The sequence below is a fragment of the Protopterus annectens genome, chromosome 1.part1, assembly GCF_019279795.1.
Source record: "Protopterus annectens isolate FY-2018-M chromosome 1.part1, PAN1.0, whole genome shotgun sequence".
Classification (NCBI taxonomy): domain Eukaryota; kingdom Metazoa; phylum Chordata; order Ceratodontiformes; family Protopteridae; genus Protopterus; species Protopterus annectens.
The window spans coordinates 1,351,740,944-1,351,758,145 of NC_056726.1; the positions used below are offsets into that span (position 1 = coordinate 1,351,740,944).

General features: G+C 41.2%; 1 protein-coding gene across 6 annotated transcripts in view; it reads left to right on the plus strand.

Annotated features, from left to right (window-relative positions):
- PIAS2 (protein inhibitor of activated STAT 2) overlaps positions 1-17,202 on the plus strand; it is a 3,576,601-nt gene that overhangs the window by 912,403 nt on the left and 2,646,996 nt on the right. For all 6 annotated transcript variants that reach the window (XM_044082047.1, XM_044082063.1, XM_044082067.1 and 3 more), the window contains exon 5: positions 4,803-4,893. In XM_044082047.1, coding sequence (XP_043937982.1) covers positions 4,803-4,893 — 91 coding nt within the window. The remainder of the gene's footprint in view (positions 1-4,802; positions 4,894-17,202) is intronic.

Genomic DNA, 17,202 nt, shown 5'->3' on the forward strand with positions numbered 1-17,202 from the left:
ATTATTTTAACACAACATTGCAGGACAGTTTCAAATAAATACTAATAATAATACAGAAAACATATAAACTAATCTTTACTATTTTCCTGTCTGTATCTAAAAAATACTTTGCCCTAAATAACTTACTTACAGAGTGCACACAGGCAGAAATGCTGATGATAGATGTTTCCAAGTCAAAGATGAAATACAAAATGCCTTGTCTCTCTGTCTCTGAGAGAGTTCTTAATTTAATATCACATATTACTGCTGGTTTAGCCTGGATGATGTCACTCTTTTTTGCCTACCTTCAGTTCCCAGGCTAACAGAAACTTAACAAAATTTAACATTTCTGTGTGAAAAATACATATCTCTCAATCATATATTACGCCAACCCAAGAAAGTTAATTTCCTGTGCCCCTGTCGAGCAGAGCCACAGAAGTGATCCCCGGGGTGTATTTCCTATTTCCGATCCACTCATCAAGATTTTTCTTGAAGAGTGTTAATGAGGAACTTTGCTCGACATAGATGGGTAGCTTGTTCCAGAGTATGGGACGTCTCTGGGACAGGAATCTATCCCTCCAGCAAGTCCTGTTTATTGTGGTGACAATGTTTAGGTCCCTAGAGCATGTAGCTCGGAGGGATTGGGATTTCTTTAGGTGTAGCATGTCCAACAGTTCTGTGTTTGACATAGCTTTATGTTAGGCAGAGATCACCTCCTAATATCGGAGTAGGTGATATGCTACAGAATAAAGCTGGAGTTTTTTGCGACGATCAGTGTAGGGCATCTGTTTGAGGCCAGTAATTCTCTTTGTGAGGTACTTTTGTGGCCTTTCCAGCTGCTGCAGATGTCTTGTGAGGTACATTCCAAAAGGGGTGTTGTACTCTATAATGGGTCTAATGAGTGTCGAGTAGAGGGGAACAATGACCTCTTTGTTCCTGGATGAGAACCCTTTTGTGATTAGGTGTGCCATGTAGAAGGATTTCCTGACTACTGTGGCAGTGTGATTATCAAAGGAGAGACTACTGTCCACCTGGGTCCCAAGGTCTCTTATCACACATTTGGTGTTAAGAAAACTGCCACCTATGTGGTAGTTCATGGGTGCAGGGTTTTTATCAGAGGGGATAACAATGCACTTTTTGGCATTGAGCTTGAGACCATGGCTCTGATACCAGGCATCCATCATGTGGTGGATTCAATCAGATCAGATTTTACAAGGCTGTCCTTTCATCCTTCCATCCTTCCAAAGCCCAATGCCATAGTGACTCCAGATGCTTCCCAAATTGGGGGGGGGGGGCACTGCTTACGAAAAACAGTCCAAGACACATGGTTCCCCCGAAGAGACCAACATGCATATCAATGTCCTAGAAATGAGTGCAGTTCTCCGAGCACTGCAAGCCTTCAAAAACTCTATTCCTTTAGGGACTATTGCGATTCAGAAGCACAGCGTGTCATTGGTCTGGTACATCAACAAACATGAGGTAACCAGATCTTACCCCTTGTGTTGAGAAGCTCTGAGAGTGTGGCTGTGGGTGATCTCATCCAGTAGCTTTCTGATAGCAATGCATATTTTGGAGAAATCCAGTGTGATAGCAGACAAGTTGAGCAGATCCATTTTATTGCCTAATGAGTGGTTACGGAAATGATATTCTGCCAGTGGGACCAACATTGCTTTGACCTCTTTGCATCTCCCCTCAACAGCAAGTGCAGCAGGTTCTTTGCCCTGCTCCTCCTACTGGAAGAATCACTGAGAGATGCTCTCCTGATTGGCCTCCTAGTCTTCTCTGTGCTTGCCCACCATCCCCTGTAATCCCCAATTTTCTCCAGAAAGAATCTCGATTGAAGAGGAAAGTCATCTGCATTGACCTTGTCACATTTGGTTCCCCTTTCTTTGGCCTCATTTTATTCACCCTCCATGGATTCTGGATCCCGATCCAAACCACCCCTCTCACCTGACAGACATGATTCACTTGGACATTTTAGGCCTAAAGTTAACCACATGGTTTCTCCACTTCTGTTGATAGGTAGACAACCCAGGGTCTCTTCCCCTGTCAGTCACATTATTTTGTCTTCCCATAAAGCACTTCCACTAGGAAGATTTGCAGAAGTAAATGGAAAAGATTTGTTTTGTGGGCACAACAGAATGACACTGACCCTTTTTCTGCACCAGTACCTAATAATCTTGAGTTCTTGGCTACAATTTTAATTAAGGTGCTAGCTCCTCGACTATTAAAGTACACCTAACTGCCATTCCTAATTTTCATATAGGAGCAAACAATTCCACTTCAGCTTCTTCAAAACTTTGTAAGGCCTTTATAAGGGGAACCTTTCTTCTGAGACCCCCTTTAAGATCCAACTCCGCCATGGGATTTGAATTTAGCTTTAAAAGCTTTGACTCCGTCTCCTTTTGAACTGTCAGCAAAGTGCGAACTAAAAGTTTTAACCTGAAACACTATCTTTTTAGTAGCTATAACCTCTGCTAGAAGATTCTCAAAACTTCAAGCCTTATCTTCTAAGTCTCCTTATTTAATTCTTCATAAAGATAGGTTATTATTGTGAACCAACCCTTCCTTCCTAAGATGGTGTCAGAATCCAACATCAGTTAATCTATTAATCTTCCAGTTTTCTTTCCAAATTTTGTGAACAAAGAGGAATGTATGTTACACTTATTAGACATTCACAGACAGTTATACTTCTGTTTGTATAGAACAGAAAATTTCAGAAAATCAGATCAATTATTTGTCTCCGTTTTGGATTCAAAATTGGGCAAGCCAGTTACCAAAGTAACTGCAACTAAATGGCTAACTGATTGCATTTCCTTTGTCTGCAACATATTGGGTTTATCTTTGCCAAAACCTTTGACCGTTTATTCAACTAGGTCCGTGGCGACTTCTTTAGTATTTTTATTCAGAGCTTTGAAGGACAATATTTGTGCTGCTGCAACTTGGGCTAATCCACATGCCATTATTACTCATTACAAGCTGGATCTGGTCTGTAGGGGAAGAGCAGCCTTTGGTTCAACAGTGCTCAGGAATATCCTTCCTTTGAGTCCATCCGCGATTCAGGCATCTGGGAGCTCTGTCCCACTTGTTAAGGAATGAATGAAATTTGACAACATCAGATAACGAAGTTATGTACTCATAGTATTCCATCTGTGTTATCTATTTTCATTCTTCAACTCCCCTTCCTCCAACCCCCTACCATTTTTTGTGACTTCTGGAAGAATGAGAGGATGCTAAAGAGATTCAGTGTTCTTGCCTTTGAGCTTCAGATGTTTTCTCATTTAATGGCTGTCCCTTGCTATTTATTTAGCAATAAGGTCAGCAAACAAGATCTGAGGTATAGGAGAGGACTAGAACGTTATGGGTAAGGCTGGAGCTCGACAGTTCTCAGTATCCATGAGCTGCAAATCTGGCCGATTTGGATCTGAACCCACTTGCTTAGGAAGAATGAAAATGGACACACTATCTCAGGATCATTGGGAACCCAGAACCTATCATAGCCTTAAGTGGGTGCAAGACTGATGAACTATTCCTAAAAGGTGTACCATCCTGTCACAGGACATGTCTGATGCATGTATATACACACATCCCTATAAAAAGTTAGGAGGATTGCTTATTTACCCATGACACCTGTGTAGAATATGGGAAGAAACTGGAGCACCCTGTGAAAACCCATGAAGACAAGATGAGGACATGTAGACTTTGCATAGAAGGCTTCCCAGCTGAGAACCGAGCAATACAATCAAGCACTGTGAGGCAGCATGACTACCTATGATTCATCTGTGCCACACTTGATAAAATCAGGTCTTTTAATAGTCATCACCTTCTCTTTAGTATGAGCCACAAAGTTTTATGTGATGTGAAAAAATAATCACTGAAATATAGGTTAAGTGATTTGCTAAAACAAAACGTTTTACTGTCTCCAGAAGTTGAGCTAATAATTGGTTGAGTGCATTGTTAAGACCAGTCACTTTATGCCCTGTTAAGAAATGTATATCTTAAGTACTTAGCTAGCTATTCTGTTTTTCTTTATAATGGACTTTTCTGAAAGTGGTTGCATAAAACACAATACAATCTATATAAAATGTTGTTTGTTTAAATTATTTGTTAGTCTTTGTTAATCAGCTAAGACTCATGTAACCCCCTTATGCCTGACTTTACTGATCCTGTGTAAAACTGCTACAACTTGATTTATTTAGTTAAATTCCTTTTAACTTTACAAAATTTAGTTAGAAACTTTATTGCTTTGTACAGAGATACAGATTAGTTATATGTGGTTCCATGAGCTCATTCACTGTCACATTCTAGGAATAAAATTTAACAATGATTGAAATTTCACTAAGGTTTTTCTGGTTGCTTAATATCAAATAAAATTACTGGCTGCGGAATTCAGATAAATGCTGACTACTTCACCACTTTCAGCTTTGGTTTATGATTCTGTTGTAGTATGAAAAGTGTACTTTACCTGCTTATAAGTATTTATTTATTGGCATTTGTTTACTGGGAAAGTCCGACTGAGCAGTGCCTTTTTTATCAGAGGCCTAGGGAGAAAGCTCCATTATACAGACAATCACGTACATCATTTGCATTGTTTCATCATTTACAGTGGTTGCATTCATAAGCAACAGTTCCATTTTAGACATCCTAACGTCATTTACAAACAGTTTTAATTTTAAAAATGAGTTACATGTCTTGTAAATGAATGTATTTTTAAATACCTTTACTTAATTTTACAACTTGCTGGGTGTTAATTGTTAAATCACTGAAATGTAACTTATGATTGCTATTTTCGTTAATTCACTGTCACTATTGTTTGTTTTAAGGTTATGCCTGACTGAGACAAGCTGTCCTCAAGATGACAATTTCCCTGGTGCTTTGTGTGTAAAAGTGAATGGAAAATTATTTCCTTTACCAGTAAGTCATAATATTTTCATTTTCTAAACCTATTTTGAAGAAAAAGTTAATACCATTTGTTACCCATGTCCAATTATTTGTCATTTAACATTTTCAGGGCTTAAAGGGCTTAAACTTTTGATGACTTTTGGCTTTATTAGCACATTGAATTCACTGTTTCTTCCTAATTTTCTGTAATCCACTTTAGTGTTTGCATCGCTGCTGAATAATTATTCAGAAAGCTTTTTTAAGACTTTGACTCCTTATTGCCTGATGACCATCGGCCTTGTGTGTCCAGACCCTCTAATTCATTCCTTTTTAGGTAAAAAAAAAATCATGGATTGTTAGTATGTAAGCAGTCTTACATCCACTGAGCCTGACAATGCTGCAGAAATTATATGTTTTTTTTTTTTGTGCATAAGTCAAAATAGGGCTACTATGTTGCCACACAGGTCTGTCACCATGCACATTTGCATGCAGGAAAAAACCCTTGCCAGTCGAGTGTTTGGCTGATTCCTGGCCCTTAAGATGGATTGGCATTGATTTGTTAACTTAGCCTGGGTTGCTAATCCATGTCATATCATCTCGGTCACTGTCAGGGCATCACCTGTCTGCACAATGGGACCTTCTTCTGAAATCAGTTTCAGACTGTTTTGAAACCGTTTTTTTTTTTTTCTTTAACTTTACATTGCTGACTTTATGTATGTATGTATCTGTATTATTTTGTCATTCTTAAACTAGTTTTATATAGTCTAATAGTTTAAAGCACTGTAATTCTTCAAACACTATTGCAGATATTCCATAACCGGTGTGTTTTTCAGTTCACCTTTTTTTAATTTTAAATGGGCATATATCAGATGATGTGGCAGTTGGATACAATATAATTTTTGAGAATGGTTGGTAGCAGTTAATTTTCGGAATATGTGATCCTGCAAAAGGCTGGGGAAGACCAATGCTAATGATAGAATGTATTTTCATTTAACTATATTGATGGAGCATATGGGCCGTTTTGAAAATCTTTTGATGTTCAGTACATTGACCACTGCTGAAGTAGCCTTAGCTATATGGGGTTATATCTTGCCAAGGATGAAACAGATGGCTAGCTTCCAAAGCTTCAGGACACCTTCCACATGGCCAAACTGTTAGGCAGCCGAAGCTGAACTGACTAAAAGTTACATCTAGGTACTAAGCCCTTCAAAGCTTTACTGCCTCTGAAGATTATGCTCGTCTGAGGCTTTCAAGGATCAATGGTTGGCTTCTGCTGCTTTGCTTAGCTGATAAGTTCCTTTGGGGGGGGGCTTCCATTTAATTCTATTTTATTGATACTTTCCTCTTCGGGAAAGTTATTTTAAAACTAGGAGTTTGTGTTTTAACAGGCTGTCACAAGACTATACTGCACTTTTAAACAGGAGAGCTCCTTTTTCCTGTCAGTTTAAAAGTTGTTCAAAGTAACTAAAACATTTTTCTGTGGCAAAATTGTTTTTATTTTACTTTGTGGCACTGGTAAATTGTTTTAAAGTGCTTTTTACTGTGCTAGTCTGTGAAAAAAAATTGCCATCATTTGCTGCTTATCTCCCCGTGAAAAAGCCGCCATTTTTGGCTTGATCATGGAACAAATTGTTGGTCCCACAATTTGTCCTTTTTCCAGCTGCAAAAAGAAAAGGTTAAGCAAACAGCCATTGCCATCAAAGCAGGCTAGCAATTTGCCTCAGGTGCAGGTGGGTGACTCAGCTGTGGTCATTAATTGTACCTTGAACCCAGATCACTCTAGTGTAGCATCTACAGCCATTGAGGACCAGGGATTAGCCTCGGCTTTGTGGATTTTGGGATCCTCTTAGTGGGCAAGGGAAGGCCACTCTTGTTGATCAAAGGCTTCTCTGTTTTGTCAAAATGTAGTGCCCATCTTTGGGGAAACTGCTGCTGCCATTAATAATGCTCTTGGTCCCAATTTACCCGTCAAAAAGAAAATGACAACTAAACATGTATATATTCCTCCTCAAATTTCCTTAGGGGTAGTTTACTGGGTCTGGCTCAAGGTTTAATTCAGGTTATTAATCCTTCTTGTAAAGTAGTTTCTGGTAAAAGAAAGAGGGATCCCTAATTTCCTATAGAGATTCAACATTCTGAATCTGGACAGGAAGATAAAGGAGCAGATACAGGGTTTTCTCCGATTTCTGATTCAGACTCCAAGGAGAGCTCAGTTTCTGACTCTCCCAATGGGGATTTCTCTTTCTCTGAGACTGTTTCTAGAATGTGTCGCTGTTTTTAGTGGGAGAACACTGAAGTTTCAAAGTCCCAAAGAAAGTACTATGAGTTATTACAAAAGGAATTTTCATAACCTACACCCATTCCTCCATTTCTGTCAGCTCTGGATGGTGTGTGTGTGTGTGGTGTGTGTGGTGTGTGTGGTGTGTGTGGTGTGTGTGTGTGTGTGTGTGTGTGTGTGTGTGTGTGTGTGTGTGTGGTGTGTGTGGTGTGTGTGTGTGTGTGTGTGTGTGTGTGTGTGGTGTGTGTGGTGTGTGTGTCTGTGTCTGAGTGTGTGTCTGTGTGTAATTTTCCTGAAAGTCAGCCATCTGCCCCTAAAAAGGCAGCTAGGATGTATAAAGTTCATCAGTCTTCTGTGTTTGTATTCACTCTTCCCAAAATGGAGCCAACAGCTATAGCTTTAGTTAAACCTTCTACTGCTAACCACTTAATTCCAATCCTTGTATTTCTGATAAGGATGGGAAGATTATTAAGTGTGTTAAAAAGTATATGTTTCTGTAACTTTAATTTTCAGAATTTTGAATTGTCAGAATCTTAATGTTAAGGTCTGTTGTCCTTATTCATTGTGAAAGTATGAGGAATGTTTTTTTTCTGCATTTTCTTCCTATGATGAAAAAATCAGCTTTAAATTATTTAGTTTCTTCTGTTATTCAAGTCACTACTTCTTGTATATAGTGTATGTATGACTTCTTTCATACTATAAGGGCCATAGCCACTTGCACTGTTTTTAGGAGGTTTTCATGGCTGTGTTCTCAGAACCTCCCTGATGGAGGTAAAAATGAGATTTTAAAGTCTCTCTTTGGATAGATATTTAATTTTTGGCCCCTCTGCTGAAGATGTGATCTAAAAGTATGATAAAAGGGGTAAGTTGATACAGGTTATTTCCAAGTTTTGTCAGCCATCCTTTTTCATAATTTCCAGTGGATTCTCTGACTTCTCATCCAGTATTGGTAGGAAATAAAGTAAACAGTCTCAACAAAATGTAGGTAAATATATGTTTAAGAAGAAACAGCAAGGGGTTTCCAAGAAGAGGTCTGGAAACTGCCAAAACCCAGGGCAATCAAATAAATCAGAATGAGTCTTTGTTTTCCTCCTCCCACTCTGGGAGCCTCTTTTTTTCCTTCCAGAAAGTCTGAATCTCTAACTTTCTCATTGGCAGCAGGTAGTTTCAGACAAATGGGTTCTGAAGATCATTTATCAAGATTACAGATGGAAGGAAACTCTTCCTTTCCTTATCGTCCAGACCAGACTGTGCTGTTTTCACCTGTCCTTCATCACATGCTGGCCTAGAGAATAATAGAACCAATTTCCCTTCCCAGGAGGAAAGGGAGTTTTATTTAAGGGTGTTATTAGAGCTAATGAAAAAATACTTGGAGACCAGTTCTGGATATTTCTTTCCCAAACAGATTTGTGATAGTGCCCAGATTCAAAACTATGTCACTTTACAACCTGTTTCCTTTTCTTCCTCATTCGAGTTTCCTGGCAATACTGAATTTAAAATATGCTTATTGTCACATTCCTGTTTACTGAGAATTCAGGCATTTCATAAGATTTTGTGTGTCTGGATTACATTATCAGTCATCTGCCTTACCATTTGGACTATCCACTGCACCAAGAGTATTCCAAAGTGTCTATCCCCAGATGTTCATCGTGTTTCACTATTGCAGTCCTAACAAATGGGTTATCCGGCTCCTAGTAGCCCTCAGTTGGCCAGAGTACCAAAGGTAAGTAAAAATGACATTGGTTGCCAAGGACGTCAGAGTGTCCGATACAAAAGGAGGCAGCCGACGTCACTTCCTCAGTCTTCCTTGCCACAGAGCCCGAAGCAGAAGCTTTTCATGCACGAGTGTCTGTCGTCAGTTTACCTTTGTTGGTTTCCGACTACAAGAGTTGAAGTCTACTACAGCCAAGTACCCTGTTTGGGGTCCTCTTTTCTTGCCTTAATGAATGTCAGAAATAGTTAATAATTGCCTTACCTGTGGAAAGCAGATTCCCCATAGAGATTTTCATTCTTATTGCATTATTTGTTTAGACCTTGACCACGACGTTCCCAACTGTGATCTCTGTGCCTCCTTTAATCCGCGTAATATCCGTCATCGGGCTAAGATTTTGGCTAGGCATTTCGGAGTTTGGCCTAAGTTTGTTGGTATGGCGTCCGCTGGTCTTCAAGCTTCGGATGTTCCGAAGAAACGTAAGGATAAGGACCGCGACAGGCCTCTGAAATCTTAGTCTTCAGATGAGGTTAAGTTCGGCGTCAGTCAGGCGGTAGCCAGTGAGATACCTTTGCAGTCCCTGCAGTCCGCAGATGTACAACCGCAGGCCTTGATTGATTCCGAGTCCCTTAGGACTTCGGCCTCCGTTTTGCCTTCCAACCTGTCACCGGTTACCTCTTCTGCTTGAGCCAGAGGAGCTAAGCTGACTCTGGTGTCCGAGGCCTCCGTTTTGCATTCTGACAGCAAACTTCTTCCTTCAACCTCTGCTGCATCTTCAGCGGTTGCCAGGCCTCCCGAGTCCTTCAGGCTTGCAGGTAAATCTTCCATTCGTAAGCCTGTGAAAAGACAGACTTCAGCTGCTTCTCGTTCCCTTCAATCCCAAATGGCTAAAATGGGTAATAATTTGTTGACTCTTATTAGGGGTTCTCAGCCTCCTCCTTCTAAAAGAAGTAGAGATGTTTCTCCTGAGGTTTTGTCCTGCTTAGGTTCTGATTATTCCAGCATTTTTACTGATGAAAACGAAATTTCTCAGGGCCCTAAAGGAGTTACGGCCACTTTTACCAGGAATCCTGTTCCCTTTGACAGGGAGTCAAGGAACCTAGATAGGTGGGGTAAGAAGGTTTATACCTCTGCCACCCTAGCTATTAGGGCTACCAATTGTCTATTTCATATGCTGAAGTACCAGCAGCACACCTTGGAGGCTATTAAGTCTAGGATAGCAAGTGTACCTCTTATGGCAGAGAGCAAAGACATGCAGGATTTACTGAATTCTGCCAGTCTGGTCAATGAGCACTCTTTATGTTGTGGTTTTGACATCCTTGAGGCCTCCAGCAGGGCTACGACTACTGGATCTGTTATTAGAAGGCATGCTTGGCTCAGAGAACAGCCTCTTCCAGAACCTGTCAAGGCTAAGCTTTTGGATGTACCGTTGCATAAAGACAGTCTTTTTGGCAACAAGGCAGAGGAGGTACTGAAGAAGATGGAGGATAAGGCCAAGTCCATGCAAACTGTTTTTCTGCAAGTTCAACCCCCTCGCTTTAGCAGGAATTACCCTTCCAAGAGTTGGACCTTTCCTGATACCAGCAGACAGAACCGTTCCAGGACTAGAGGTTACAAATCTTCTAGGGGGCAGGGGGCTATCCCTCAAAGGTCTAGGCATTGGCAGGCCTCCACTTCTAAAGGGGGAAGCTCCAAGCCTGCATCTCAGTCAAAACACTCTCAATTACTTTTTCCAACTTCTGCCTGTTCTTGCTTGCCGGGAGAGTCCTTTAGGGGGAAGGTGGGTCCTTTTTGCAGATGTCTGGGCCACTATCACAGATGACAAATGGGTGCTCAGAATGGTGTCCCTAGGGCACAAGTTTTTTTTCTGCACCTTTCCAGCTCCCAAGGGATTCCCGGATCTTTCTCCAAACCAAAGGGCAGAAGTAGAAAAACAAATGTTTTCTCTGTCTCATCTGGGAGCAATACAATCAGTTCCTGCTCATCAGGTAGGCCAGGGCTTCTATTCCAGGTTTTTCCTAGTTCCAAAAAAAGAAGGCACCTGGCATCCTATCCTGGATCTTTCTATTCTCAACTCTCTTCTAGTAATTCCAAAATTCAAAATGCTCACTCTGCATCAGTTGTTACCACTGCTAGAAAAGGATTCCTGGCTGGCAACCTTGGATCTCAAAGAAGCTTATTTGCACATTCCTATCAGGGAAAGTTGCAGGCAGTACCTTCGTTTCAGAGTGGGCGAGCAACATTATCAATTCTCTGCTCTGCCCTTTGGCTTATCTACTGCTCCCAGAGTCTTCACAAAGTGCCTGGCCCCAGTCATTGCTTTTTGCAGGCAGAAGAAAATTCAGATTTACCCATATTTGGATGACTGTCTGATTCAAGCAAGTTCTCAGGAACAGCTATTAAAGGATCTGGAATTCGTAAAGACTCTTCTCTCTTCTTTGGGTTGCACTCTCAATGTGGAAAAATCGAAAATGATACTATCCAAGGAGATAACATTCCTGGGAGCAAGTCTGAACACAGCCGCCCAAATGATATATCTCATCCAGGAGAAGCAGACAACTCTTTCAGTTTACTTCAAGGGCTTGGCAAGCCTGTCCCAGCTCCCTGCAAGGAAATACCTGCAAGCTCTGGGATTCATGGCATCTTGTATTCTCATGATTCCATAGGCAAGACTGCATATGAGGAAATTGAAATGGTACCTCAAGAACATTTGGTGTCAACACACAGAGGACCTGGATATGATGATTCCTCTGCTTCCATCTCTGCAGGCAGAGTTTCTATGGTCGGCAGCAGCCTGTCTTCAAAACAAAGGCATGCCTTTTCGGACACCTCTTGCCACTCAAGTTCTGACTACAGATGCATCGGACTATGCCTGGGGAGCACACCTGGATGGCAGATGCATAAAGGGATGTTGGAACGCCCAGCAGATGCACCTGCACATAAATCTAAAGGAATTGATTGCAGTTCAGCAGGCCTTACTAGCTTTCAAGCATCTTCTTTCTCCAGGGACCCTGCTTGTCAGGACAGAAAACACCACGGTCATGTGGTACATCAATAAGCAGGGAGAGACTCACTTTTTACCCCCTCTGCAGGCAAAGCATGAATCTTTGGTCCATGGCAGCATCCGTGGACCTGCATCTCCTAGCTCAGGAAGGCTCAATGTTTTGGCAGACCAGTTGAGCAGGCAAACTCTGGATCCTTACGAGTGGCAGCTGAACAGAGCAGTCTTTTACAGCATCATTCAACATTGGGGCACTCCTCAAGTGGATCTTTTCTCCTCCCCAGACAACCATCTGCTACCTCTCTTATGCACCAGACAGCAGCACAGCAGAGCCTGGAAAGTGGATGCTCTGTCCTTCCTTTGGACGTTGCTGTCAGTATACGCCTTCCCTCCTCTTCCACTTCTTCCCAGAGTATTAGTGAAGATCAGGGACGAATGTCCAAGGACTATTCTCATAGCTCCAGACTGTCCCAGACAGCATTGGTATCCGCTGCTTCACAGTCTCTCACATCTTTTTCCTTAACATCTTCCTCTGAAGCCAGATCTTTTGGTTTAGGAAACGGGAAACATTCTACATCCTCATCTTCAGTCTCTCCATTTGGCAGCATGGCTCATTGTATGACTCCTTCCCTTCCTTCCTCCCTTTCCCAACAGGTGGTTGACATGCTGAGGGAGGCCAGGAGGCCTAGCACTAGGAAATCATATACTGGCAAATGGGAAAGGTTCTCTCACTGGATGCAGGCTAGAGGGGAGTCTGCTTCTCAACCTACCCTTCCTCTGATCCTGTAATACCTGGCTGATTTGCTTCAGGGTGGTCTTTCTTTTTCCTCTGTCAAGATCCATGCTTCAGCCATCTCTGCTCATTATTCTCTTGAACAGCCCATTTTCTCTGTCAGAGATGCATGCAATTTAAAACCTCCCAGAAGGGCACCTACTCCAGCCTGGGATCTTAATTTGTTCTGGAGAAACTCACTCTTCCTCCTTTTGAGCCAGCTGCCTCTGCAGATTTAAAATTTCTCTCTTGGAAGATTACCTTCCTCTTGGCTATAACTGCAGCAAGGAGGGTTTCAGAACTGCAGGCTTTGATGGCCATGGAGCCTTTTCTTATTTTCCATGCTGATCGAGTCTCGCTGAGGACTAATCCCTCCTTTATGCCTAAGGTGGTTTCCAGCCTGACTCTTAATCAATCTATACACCTTCCTACCTTCTTTCCTAATCCTCGCAATAGAGGTGAAAGGATCCTACATTCTCTTGATGTGCACAGATAGCTCAAGTTTTACCTGGACAGGACTAAGGACCTTTGGAAATCAGCACAGTTATTGGTCAGTTTTGCCCCTGGAGCCCAGGGCAAGGCTATTTCTAAGCAAGCCATTTCTAAATGGATTGCACATTGCATTATTTTGTGTTATTCCTTTCATGGCAAAGCTCTGCCTCAAGGGGTTAGGACCCACTCTACTTCCACTTCTGCAGCCTTTCTAAGGGGTGTCCCTACTAAAGCCATTTGGAGGCTGCCACATGGTCTTCTGTTCACACTTTCACAAAGCATTATAATTTGCCTCTGTTTTCCAGAGCCAGGGCAGGGTTTGCCACTGCAGTGTTGCAGGGCATTATCTCCAACCCTTGATGCTGTTGGTTCCTCCCCCTTTTGCTCTGGGCTTTGGTAATCAACCCATTTGTTAGGACTGCAACAGTGAAACACGAACATAGTACAGTTGTGTACACTTACCATAAATGTAGATGTTCAAGTGTATTCACTGTTGCAGTCCTGGTTTCCCCCCCTCCTTCCCCTTTTTTCTGGTCCTCTCCATTTCTTTTTTCCTGAGGTACAGGCTTAATTTGTCAAATTGGTTTTTGGTTTAAGCCTTAATGTCTGGGGGCTCCTGACTGTTATGGCAAGAAAGACTGAGGAAGTGACGTTGGCTGCCTCCTTTTGTATCGGACACTCTGACGTCCTTTACAACTGACGGCAACCATCATTTTTACTTACTTTTTGATATTCTGGCTGACTGAGGGCTACCGGGAGCCAGATAACTTATTTGTTAGGACTGCAACAGTGAATACACTCTAACATCTACATTTATGGTAAGTGTACACAACTGTACTTTACAGCTCATTACAGGCTATACCATATTCGCATTTTTCCAGACAGAGTTCCCTAAATCCAGGTCTCTCCTTCTCCTTCTTTCCCTTTTCCAAAGCAGTCATCACAGACTTCTTGGACTTGGCTTGGGGAGCAGTTTCAGGAGGGATAAAAGTGCAAGGTGTATGGGACGCCAAAGACAGATGCCAGCACAAACATATACAAGAGATGCTTGCCCTGATCAAGGCACTCAACTCTGAATCATCTTTGGTCCCTGGAAATTCTTCAAGATGTTACAGACAATACCAGAATCATGTAGTGTATCAGCAAGCAAGAGGAAACCAGGTCATACCCCCCCCTTTTGCAGACTAGCCATGTTAGCTTGGGATGTAGTTTCACAGAACAGTCTCACCCTACAGGCATCCTGCATTCCGTCAGAGAAAACCTTTGTGGCAGAAAAGCTGAGAAGGACATGATCAGATCCTCACGAATGGAAAGTAGATCAGAGGGTCTTCCGAGATTTGAATCATCTGTTGGGAATTCCTCAAATAGACCTTTTTGTCTCCTCTCTGAACAATCAACTGACAAGATTCTGCTCCAGGATTCCATGTAAGAAGACCTGCATAATGGATGCCTTTTCTTTTCCTTGGGCAGGAACATTCCTCTATGCTTTTCTACCCTTTAAGCTAATATCCAGGGTACTTCTGAAGATTCAGAAGGAATCCTCCAAGATCATTGTGCTGAGGACTTCCAAGATGACTGCATGTTGACTGACAGCTTAATTCTAATTCTCCTACTGGGAAAACAAACTCGGCAGAGAAGGCCAATATGGGTAAATTTATGGGTAAATTTCAGTAACTAGCTAGTAAGTGTACTGCCTGGATGCCAGGAAAAAAAGAAATACGGATGACCTGGAAAAAAATCTGCTACAAAAAGTGAGGAAGAAGCACTGACTGGGGAAATTTCTCCACCTGTTCAACAAAAAACAGTGCAGTTTCCAGACATGAATTCCAGTAACCTACAGGAAGCTGTATGATGATTGCACACAGACCTGGTTAAAATAAACAAAACAAGTGATGGAGTACATCAACACAAAGAACAAAAGGCTGGAAAACATGGAAGAAGCTTTAAGCAGATATTCAGATGAGGTGATAAAGCTGCAAAACTCAGAGGTCAAAATGAAGAAAAGGTGGGCTGAATATGAGCCTGCTCAGAAGAGATAGAATTAGAGGACAACTGGACTGGTATTCCACAGAAGGAGTTGTTAATTGAAAGGTCACATTGTGTGTGTGCTCTAAATCTGGCTATGAGAAAGCAAATTAGACCTTTAACAGTAAAGATCCAATCCTACCAGCAGAAGGAGTTGATCCTGACAAAACTGTGGCAGAAGGACAAAGTACTAAAAGTGGGAGACAGCAGAGTGTTTGTGGAGAATGATTACTTATTATATACCAAACAGAAGAGTAAATTTATTTCATTATTCAGGGAATGTCGAGATGCAGGTGTGAGATTCGAACTCCTGTACCCAGCTGTCTTCAAGGTGTTCTTTCTGGAGAGAACAAAATCATTTTTGGTGAAGTGCATGCTAAGGAGGAAATACAAATGTTTGTCCAATGAAATGTAAGCTGTGAAACAAAAAGAGATTCTGTCTCCTGTTCTTCTGGTGATAAAGACCTCAGAGAGACTGTACCTGAGAAACCTTACCCAATGTTTCAGTGGAAAATGTTGGGGAGAAGGAAGAGAGCACGAGAGTTGACTAGAAAAATCGAGAATACATTGGAAATGAAGCAGAGACAGGATGTGGGAGATGAAGATGAACAGGAATAAAACCAGTAACTTAATGTGGGTTTACAATGCAATAATTATATTTGTGAAACATGACAAAAGAAGATCTGGAAATACTGGACTTTTTCAGAATTTGTTGGACTTGTGGGGGGCTCTAAAGCATATGCCCTACTTCATGTCATTAATGTTCAGAAAAGTGTTTTGGGGAAGGGAAGAGGAGGGAGAAAGTTAATGTAAGTAAAGATTTTTTTCTTAAATAGTACTTAAATAGTATTTTTGTGGTGTGTGTGTTTTTCTTTGCATGCTGTAATGTTTTCTCATTTATTTTTAAGTGAAATAGGGACTGCAAACGGGTGTTGCTGATCTTTTTTTCTTTTCTTTCTCCCTTCTTCTCTCTTTCTTCTTGTTCAGTTTTAAGAAATGTAGGCACTGCAATGTAAAAGAAAAAGTCTGGTTTAAAAATCAAGACAAGAGAAAAAAAAATGTTCTTTTTCTCATTCTTGCATAGGGGAATGACTGAATTAAGGACCTTAGATTGATTTAGTAACAATGTTCAAGAGAGGGCAAGTAAATGAAAAAGAATATTGAATATTATGAGGCTTTTTTCTAGCAAATACATGTTTGCTTAGCAGCAGTTATGCAGCTGGTCTTCATATTTCTATGGAAACAGTCGATGAAGAGGAACTGGCTGTTTGGTTTTCATGTCTCCATGGAGACCTTCTGATAAAGAGAAACTGGCTGCAGTCTGGTGGAGAGCGATTGACTGAGGAAAACAAAAGAAAAAAGAAAAGAGAAATTGTTTTTTTTCCAGCTGGGGCAGCTATAAAGCTAAGACAAAAAACAATTAGCACTTAGTAGCAGCACAGGCTGTACCATGCATTTTAGGATGCATAACCCTTCTTATAGGTTAACTCAAGTCTTTGAGTGTGGCTGTCAGTTTGGGACTTTTGTTCTTATTAGGAGGGTAAAATTGCAGTATTTGAAGATGTGCATAGTTTTGTCTGTTAGTATTAAGTTAATAGGTTTTATTGAGGTAGTGGGGTGTGTTTGTTTTTGAGGGCTTTCAATAAAACAAAACGTTTTGTAAGATGTGACATAGGCTGAAATGTATATGACAAGAAACAACTGTATAAAAGTCCAACCTGTCAAACAGTCTCTGCATGTAACACAACAGCTGGAACTAGACGTTTAACAAAATGGTGTTATACATAAAAGGTACGAACAATAACTTTTAATGCAATGATGCTCTCTGTAATGTCTTTAAATGTCAGTGGTCATGCAGATAAATACAAAAAAAGAAAGAGTAGTGAACTATATCAAAAAATGTAGAGTGCAAATAGCTATGTTGCAGGAGACATGGTTAGAAATGAACATGTGAATTTGATAAAGGAAGATATTCCAGATGGTTATTCAGCGAATACCCAAGACAAAGGAAAAGAGGAATACATTAATTGCAAGAGGAGCTCCTGTGGTGCTAGAAGAGGATA